At 39.1% G+C, this 9231-nt stretch overlaps 2 protein-coding genes across 3 annotated transcripts; one reads left to right on the top strand and one right to left on the bottom strand.

Moving 5' to 3' along the window:
* Positions 1-1045: 1045 nt before the first annotated feature.
* On the top strand, positions 1046-5163 carry LOC122020787 (CAAX prenyl protease 2-like). Of its 2 annotated transcripts, none has more exons than XM_042578810.1 (8): positions 1046-1505; positions 1586-1648; positions 1747-1950; positions 2346-2457; positions 2922-2993; positions 3103-3165; positions 3724-3847; positions 4828-4965. In XM_042578810.1, the coding sequence occupies exons 1-7, from the start codon at positions 1242-1244 to the stop codon at positions 3804-3806; spliced, it is 861 nt and encodes a 286-aa protein (XP_042434744.1). In that variant the 5' UTR covers positions 1046-1241; the 3' UTR covers positions 3807-3847; positions 4828-4965. The 2 variants fall into 2 exon arrangements, with proteins under 2 accessions (XP_042434744.1, XP_042434743.1); XM_042578809.1 differs by having other exon boundaries at positions 1049-1505; positions 3767-3847; positions 4828-5163.
* Positions 5164-5934: 771 nt separating this feature from the next.
* Positions 5935-7619, bottom strand: LOC122020786 (probable purple acid phosphatase 20). Its single transcript, XM_042578807.1, has 3 exons — positions 7441-7619; positions 7093-7375; positions 5935-7004 (listed from the first exon to the last, which is right to left on the bottom strand). The coding sequence occupies exons 1-3, from the start codon at positions 7582-7584 to the stop codon at positions 6142-6144; spliced, it is 1290 nt and encodes a 429-aa protein (XP_042434741.1). The 5' UTR covers positions 7585-7619; the 3' UTR covers positions 5935-6141.
* Positions 7620-9231: the final 1612 nt, after the last annotated feature.

Genomic DNA, 9231 nt, shown 5'->3' with positions numbered 1-9231 from the left:
GAGTCTTTCATTTTAGTTTTAATTTTTTTTTTTCAATCCACAGCTAATCTGGGCTCACCTTAGGGCTGGCCCATCTGGGCCCATGATCTGCATGGATCGATCTATTTAACTAGGGGAGAGCAGTCAATTTATCAACCCGATCAATCCGCTCGTATCGCCCCAAATTAAACTGAAAAATCCCCAGGGGCTGGATCAGTTGGTAAGTGGCTGGGATGTTGTACCATGACCGCAGCGGTTCGAGTGTCGACGGTTGCAATGTGGGATAATATCCCCGTCTGCCGGCTTAAAGCCTCGAACCCCAGCCACTTGTCAACCCAGCATTCATCCTGATTAACCCTCCTCCTACATCACTGTGGGGCAGGCGTAGGGGGCCGTCGGGGCGGCGGATTCCGCCTTTTTTGTACCAAATTAAACTGAAAAATCAATCAAACCGAATAAAAATCGGCTTGAAAAACAGTGAAACTAATCAGGTCCAGTTCAAAAGCGGTTTACTGTTTTAAAAAGACCACGGATAACCGAATCGAATAGCTTTGCTGTAAAACATCCAAAACGACACCGTTTTGCCCAACCCAACATGACATTATTTTGTTCATAAAAATTAAACTATAAATCAGGGACAAAATATGTGGTTGTCTAATGAGTAATATCTGTTAGATCGTTACTGGCAATATATCTAATGAGTAATATGTTAGCCATAAAATACATTTGAATGTTTTTATAGTCTATATGGTTGCTAATGAGTAATATTTATTATTATTTTAAAATATTTTATTTTTTATTATATTTATATATATATTTTATATTTCTTAAATATAAGATTGAATATCTAAATAACTGACAAATTATGAGATATCTAATATATAAGAATTATTGGATATAGGGCGACATATAAGATCTTGATATTACATTACGATTAGTAAAACTGAATAATTTTTTATTCTAATAATTAAATTAATTTAATTCACCCCTATAGATCCGCCTTAAAATATATTAATAAAATTTAAACCTAATGAATTATTTGACAGGACTACCAAAATCGAAGCTTCAATCCAAATTGACATGGCCCAATTCGCTCTACCATTCTCATATCTTTCTCGCCTCTTCAGCTCTTCTTCCCTTCCAAGGGGGGAATTTGATAAATAAACAAATGAAAAGCAGCCGAGCTGTGAAGGGGCTTTTCTGAGACTGACTTGGGTTTCTTGCTCTCTCGTTAAGCGGATCCGGAAGACCCATTGGCCGCCATGGTTCTGTCTTCATCGTCGGCGATGGATCCTTATGTATTCGACCCCTCGCCAGCGGTGGCCTCGGCGGTCTCCGTCTCGGGAGGGGTGGCGGTGGCCGCTTGTGCGTCTATGGCATTCTTCTACGTCGCAACCCTATATTCGCCAACCGTAATCTTTCGCCTCCCTCCTCCGGCGTCGCTCGATAGCTTTATCATTCGACGCTTTGCCTGCGCTGCTGTCTCCTCCGTCGCCTCGGTCGTCGCCTGTGGGTTCCTACTCGGAGTAAGCCGTGCTTCCACCTCGTCGATTTCACTACCATTCGTCCCAAGAGGTTCAGGGTTGACATTTTCTTTTTGTATCAGCTCGGGAGACTCGATGATTTTTCATCCGTTTTGGGTGTTTTTGGTGTCAGGAGCGACCACTTGGCAAGTCAACGACTTGTTTGTGCTTCTAGGTTTTCTAGCATCGCGAGGTCGATGCTTTCGTTGTACTTCTAAAGTGAAAATTCGTGTTAATTATGTAGTGCCAAGCTGTTTTCTTTCCTCTCCTTCTGACTTCCCTGCTGTATGGAGGATCGTTTGTATCGAAGACATGGAAGTTGATTGCTTCTCGAAAAGAAAGCAGCAGAGAAAATTCTTGCAGCGGATTTGACATGTGTGTTCTGAGGTGTATGGATTGGATCACTGCTTATGCTCGGAATGTCATGGCTTGGCGTAACTATGTAGTGGTAAGGCACCATGTGTTAATGAACTTCATATCATATTTTTCATCCCTTCTCACCAATAAAAAGTATAGAATGCATGCAATGAAGTGTTTATCCAATGGTCTATTATGTAGTTAACCTTTTGATACTTGAAAATATTTGTTTGGGTCACTTGCTAGAGTCTGAGCCTGATGGTTAGTTTAGGTTCTACACGTTCAGTTTCTTTCTTATTATATTAATTACTTATTTCCATATTTATTTGAGACAGTTCAGCTTGGTTAATTAGAAAATAAAGGAATATATTTTAAAATTTTCATATTATATATATATATTGTTTTTTTGGCATCATTTGACCTTGCTTTAAATTGTAGTAATAATTACCACCTGAGATAAACTGACTAAGGAACTTCTACGGTCAGGCTCCATTTACTGAAGAGCTTGTTTTCAGGGCATGTATGATACCATTGCTTCTTTGTGGAGGGTTTGGAACTTCAAGTATCATTTTTCTGACTCCAGTTTTCTTCAGTTTAGGTAATTTAGTTGTAATTTTTAAGTACCTCAACTTTGATTGCTTTCAGTTTTAATAATAATGTGTTATTTGTTTCTAAACTAACATATTAACTAGAATTTTCATGTAAAGGTTCTTGAACTTTGAGAATTTGATGGTATTGAAAATGATTCACTCTCTGGATATAGCTTGTAACTTTGAGTTGAGAACAATATCTACCAACTGTGATGCATGTTTCATTTGATCTGTAAATTGCAAGTACCAAAATTCCTTATTTATTTTACTTTCTTTGACATGATAATAGAAACTCTTATACCAAAAATCTGATATGGCTCTAGGTCTATTTCTATTTTGTAGTAAGCAAATTTTTTACTGTTGATGTGAATCCTTGTTCCTTCATGTAATAAACTCTACTTTTCTTTATGTTGTTTTTGATTCTTCTCAAACATTAATCTGTCTCTCTCTCCTTTTTTTTTTTCTTTTCCAGCACATTTGAATCATTTTCTGGAGCTTTATTACCAGAGAAGATATAGATTTACAAAGGCTTTCCTAATCGTAGGTACTTATTTGAAGTTTTATTCAACGTCACTTAGATTTCACAAAGTTCTATTTCAAGCTTTATCTACCATTTCTTATCTGTGACATAAACTATTTATGGTTTGTGCCAGGTCTTCAGCTTGGCTATACTGTGATTTTTGGATGGTTTGCATCCTTTCTCTTCATTCGAACAGGTTTGTAATGTCTCATATTTTGTCATAAAATGCAATACCACCTCTTTTATATAATACTCAGGGGGAAAGTATGAATATTGAAGCTTCTTTTACCTTGTATCTTCTTGTAAATAGTGTTTGGTTTACATATGCTTAACAAGTGGTGTAGGCAGCATAAGATTCTTCTACTGTTGTAGTTGCTTAGATCGGAAAAGAAGCAATAATTAGTGGTGGCTATTGAAAAATTTAAAATTTCTCCAAGAGCAATTAAAAATGAAAAAAAAAACTACTAGTTCTTTTCTATATGTTTGCTCAAGTGATGTAGACTCCATAAATTCTTCAACTCTTGTTTGTCTTACTTTGATCAATGAAAGACAACACTTATAACATTTTCTAGATAAGGAGTTAAAAATGGAAAAAAAACTACTATTTTCTTTGCTGAAAATGATTTTAGCTATTCTTTTTGTTCAGACGGACTATATACCATTGGCTCATAGTGAATTTAAAATTTCCATAGTAGAAAGGAGTTCCAACATAGCTTGCTTATGTTTATTTATTTATTTTTTTTGCATTTTCTAGATGTTATACAGTGTCCAGCACTTAACTATAGCACTGTCTGCAGGGAACTTAATATCTCCCATAGTTGCCCATGTATTTTGTAATGTGATGGGCTTGCCAGTGCTGTCATGTCCAAGGACAAAAGGTTTGGACCCTAATCTGATTAAGATAATTTAGCTTCAAACTTCATATCAATTTGAGTAGAATCTATTTTGCAGCCTTTTGCACAGTATGTTTGTCGTTTTGTGGCTTATGGCTACTAACTACCATAGTGAATTATGCTTCAGTATAGTCTATTTCGCATAAAATCATGGTCAATGGAAAATATCATATTAGCAAAAATGAGGGTTTGGATGGTTATTAAGGGAGCGTTGCCTAGAGTGTGATGGAAGAATAATTGTCTATCACTTCTGATTATGCCAGTTTAACTTTGGTTCTAAAGCCATGAAACAAGAGTTGAATGATAGGAATAATCAGTACGCACCATCAGTTCTAAAAGAAATAACTAAAAGTCAATTGTTCCAACCAAATATCTTTAAATCCGAAGCAAGCCTATAATTATGGCAGAACATGATAAGATATTAAATCACAATTCCATTAATCAATTATATTAATCTGAGATTTCCTACCGCTAACGCACAACACTTCCATTTTGAAGTTTTTTTTTTTGCTTGGACTAGAAAGTCATTAGATATATTATTTGAGTTCATATTTTAACATTTTCTTTTGTACTCATTGACTTTCAAATATCAAATTTCGAATTTAAACTAGAAATTGAGTATTAACCGTTTTAAATCATTTATCGTTATTTGAGCAATCATAAGTTTGGAATCAAGCACTCTGTTGGGACGTTTAGCGAATATAATGAAATGCCCTGATATGATATATCAGCAAAATTGAATTTGAAGATGTATTTTATTCCATACAATTCTTTTGTGTTCACGTTAGCACGCCCCCTTTATTTGCTAGAAGCTGCTAGAATCATCTGTTACTGCCTTTCTCTTTGTTATATTAAAACCTTCATTTATTATTGTTAACATTGTTCTTGGTTGGATAAATGTTGGTTTGCATTGGCATTTTGTGTTTAGCGCAAAAAGATAAAAGCACATATATTTCAACTTGCAGGGTTAGCAACTTTAGCAGCTGCAGCTGGTGTGCTTTGTTTCTTATGGCTTCTTTTTCCAGCCACTAGTCCATATTTGTACAATGATTTGAGAGATGGCTGCAGCTGTTGGCATCGTTATTGCAGTTGGAGTTGATATTGAAGCTGGATGGTTATGACGTGATCATTTTACACACTATCAATTTGATCAGAAACAAGAAAGGTACCTCTATTCAACCCTGGCTATAAGAGTTAATTTTGTACCATTTTGATCAATGTGATGTTTAAATTATTGTGTTAAAGATTTGCTAGAAATGATTAGAATTCTGATGTGTTTTCAATGATTCGTCTTCCTTGAAACTCGCATCGTCCAATCCTCGTGAAAATTAATGTTATGAATTTCATCATCAATGTCGACCCATATCAACGTATGGTTATGGGTTGGCATGAATCTTTTTGTGCATATCAAGCAATGGAAACATAATTAGTCAACTGACATTGTCACCCTTCTCCATTATTAAATATTCGCAAGAACTGCTACATTTCGATATCATCCATAAAAACTATAATTAATCAACGCAGAGCATTCTCAGGAAAGAATACTATATGCTATCATAAATATTCCACAATCTTGGATGAAACTCCATGATCAACAATCCACCTTCATCTTTTAAGCTATCATAATATGGTCTCTTTAATCTTAAACAATTCTTATCATCTCTTCTGAGTCCTCTATGTGGTCACCACGATATTAATAATCCCAATTGTTTGTCAGTGAGAAATTATTCTCTCAATGTTCTAACTTTATCTACATACATTATCATTGGGATATCCTTCTAAACCAAAACAACATATAATAATGCTTGATTTGTTCCTTCCCAAGATCTGAGCCACCACCTAATGCAACCATAACCACTCTAATAGACCCACTCTAAATATTAGAATAATTTTCCATAGGTCCGTGACACCAAAACACAGAAGTTGTCCTCACCAACAAGCATACTCCAAAGCTACAATAGAACTGTCAAAAACTGGTTTGTGACTTGTGAGAGGTCTCTCTTGTCGTGAACTGTTGAAACTTCCAACAATTTAGGAATATATTATCCCAATAGATTTTCTGATTCAGCAGATAGTAGATGAATCTTCAATTAGGTAGATTCTAAATGGAATTTTACAGTAATATCTTAATCGATGGTATCGGCCTAGTTAATCGCCTCAAGATGAGGTTAATAAGATTCCTGAGCGAATCTACAACAGATCAAACTGGATTTTTCAACAATTAAAGGAATTGTTTGTTTCAATCCCATTAATTTGTTCGTCGATCGATGGGTTTTTTTTCACCGTTTCCTTTGACAAGCCGGATCAGATGCCAAGCTGGTGATCCACACCTGGTCCGCCGTCACCGCCACGTCGTCGTCGTTCCGGTGCCACGTCCACAGTGCATGCGTTGCGTTCTCCACCTTGAATCGGCCGTGCCCGAAGCTGGCCTCCCTGAACAGCGAGATCGCCGGCTGCGGGTCCCGGTACTGGGTCGCGAGTCCCTCTCTGTTCCCGCCGTCGCCGATGGTGATGTGCACCGGCCCGCAAAAGTCGGAGCTGCCATTGAACACGCGCTCGAACCGCTCGTACGCATGCACGTGCCCGGCGAACACCACGTCCACCCGCGCCTCGTACAGCATCGCCTCTAACGCCTGCCGCATCTCCTCGCCCTCCTCGCGGTGCGCGTCGTTCGAGTTGTACCACGGCGCGTGGATCACCGCCACCACCCACTGCGGCCGCCGCCGCTCAAGCCTAGCGAGGTCAGCAGCCAGCCACGACCGCTGCGGGGTTCCTGTGTGGAAGTCTGCGTAGGAGCCGAGCATGATCACATGGATGGCTCCGCCGGCGACGTCGAAGGAGTAGAAGAGGTTGGAGCCGGAGGAGGTGGCTGGGTCGGCGTCGTACGGCATGCGCCATCGCGCCTCGTACGCGACGAACTTTTTCGGTTGGAGGAGGGGGATCCTCTCGATCTCGTGGTTCCCCTGCGTCACCATCCACGGCCGGGAGCTCGCCAGCGGCTCCACCAGCCGACCGAATGAGTCCCACAACGGCTGCTCCATGTCGGCGTAGGAGAGGTCGCCGGGGAGCAGCAGCACGTCGTAGTCCGCCGCAGCCAAATGGTTCAGGGTCGAGCCCGTCCACTCTGTCTGACCCAAATCCCCTGTTTCGCACCGACGATCTTAACATACTCCATTTTCATACAAATTAGCAGGGGAAAAAACCGCAGAAAAAGGTGGGAAATAACGCACCGACGACGGCGAACTCGAAGGGCAAGGATTTCGGTGGGGTCTTCAACGAAAAGTTGCGAGCGGAGTTCGTGCCCAATCGGTAGTCGTACACCGTGCTGGGACTCAGTAGGCCGGTGACGACGTCATGAATATGGCCGGAGCGGTAAAGTAGGTAGGAGTAGGTGTCGGAAGAGCCGGTGGCATTGAGAGAAAACTGGCTGCCGTATTCCACCACCGATGGGCCGTCGTCCTCGGTGATCCATGTTATCCTGATTCTGTCTTCCCCCACTAGCGATACATGGACCTGGACCAGATCTGTAGTGACGACCGGTCCAAATTTACGCGAAATGGCTCTAGCGAATGATGTACCTGCTGGGGAGTGAGGCGGTCGGCGTCGTCAGCGAGGGGGACGAAGAGGGCGCCCCTTGGTTGCGGACGGCGGTAGGCGAGAGCACAGGCGAGGAGGGAGCAAGCGAGGACGGCGACGCGCAGGGCGGAAGGAGGCGACGCCATGGCGGAGCAGCCGATGGGGAATTGGGGATGGGATTTTAAAGGAGAGTTGCCGACACCGGCTCGGTTCTATTTGCGGAATGCTAAAATCTAAGATTGGGACACGTGGCGCCAGGCTGGCATAAGAAGCGACCGTTGGCCCGCGAGAAGGAAATTTTGGTGGACGAAGATAGGGTGCGATTAGTTTTTGTTTTTTTGTTTTTAAGAAGGTGGAAGCGTTGAACGGTTTACGGAAGATTTAAATGGCTTGTGCTTTAGAATTAAGTAAATTTGACTCTGGAAAAGAATTTATTAATATTTTGATTGGGTATATAAATAATAGTTGTGAATTTGGGTGAAAGAGAAAATATTTTATGTTAGGGTAAAATAGGATATTTTATGTTAGGGTGAAAGATATAGAGAGAAAAATCATAGAGGATATTTTATCCTAATATAACAACTCTGAGTGAGGAAGGTCAGATATCTAATAAGATATTTTATACCTATTAAAAATTAATCTAAAGACCTATTAAAATAAATATCTCTATAGTTATCAACCGTTCCAATCAGTAGAGAGGCTGCACCAATTCGTGAAATGTTTAAAGTGATGCAATACTCACATGTTATGAGTTGTATGCATTTATGATGACAACAATAGTTGACATGAGTTTGAGCAACTTTTAAAAAAAATATATTTTAAATGCATAATTGACTTTAATATTTATTTCAAAAAATCTATTTATTTTTAACATATTTTCTTTAACTTGAATGAACTAAATTTTAAAATTCTAGAAGCTCATGATCGTTCAGACCACAAGCATTTGTAGTTGTAAAATTATAGTTAAGTGCAACCTTAAAATCGCTACGAGTCTGCCATAAGCTCATGGTCGTGAAAGCTCATGATATGGCTTTTAAATTGCAACAGTCATCAACTGTCTAGAGTTTTTTTCACTATCAAAGTTTGATTTTTTTCCCCCACCTACAAAGAGGAAAGGGGGGAAACTAAAATCACTTACAAGCAGCCGAGAGCTCATGGCCAAACGACAATGAGCTCATGACCAGGCAACCATGAAATGCTCGCTTTATCTCTAGGTCACAACCAGGGCAGATCTAGAAATTAGAGTTGGGAGGAACTTTAAGTTTAGGAGTGGAATTTAAAGGGTTGAGTAAATAATTTAGATAGGTAATTAAAACAAATTATTTGAGCTGGAATAGAGCTTAGAACAGCCCTAAGTAATTAGGGTCGTCTCAAGGTTGTTAAAGGCCTAGGCAGATTTTGTTTTAGACTTTTAATATTAAAAAAAAAAAATTAAAAAATTCCTAAACCTTTTACATTTGTACTTGAGACCAAGGACAATAGATTTATTTTTTTTTAAAAAATAAAATATTAATTTTTTAAAATAGATTTTGTTAGTATCATGCAGCCAACAAGAGGGGATGAATTATCTGTATAATAATTATAAATCTTTTTCGACTTCCAACTTTATTTAGTAGCACAATTATAACAACAAATTAAATGAACAACTTTAAAAAGAAAGAGACAAAAGAATTATTTGGTTACAATCTAAATGGTTGTTAATTCAAGACAAAAGAAAGTACTAAAAATCTCCTTAGTTGAAGGCGGAAAAACCTCTTACACTCTTTGAACGTTCAAGAATAAGATAGGAAATG

This window comes from Zingiber officinale, chromosome 9A (genome assembly GCF_018446385.1).
Source record: "Zingiber officinale cultivar Zhangliang chromosome 9A, Zo_v1.1, whole genome shotgun sequence".
In the NCBI taxonomy this organism is placed as follows: domain Eukaryota; kingdom Viridiplantae; phylum Streptophyta; class Magnoliopsida; order Zingiberales; family Zingiberaceae; genus Zingiber; species Zingiber officinale.
The sequence above is the reverse complement of the archived record's forward strand: the minus strand, read 5'-3'. Positions and strand labels throughout refer to the sequence as shown.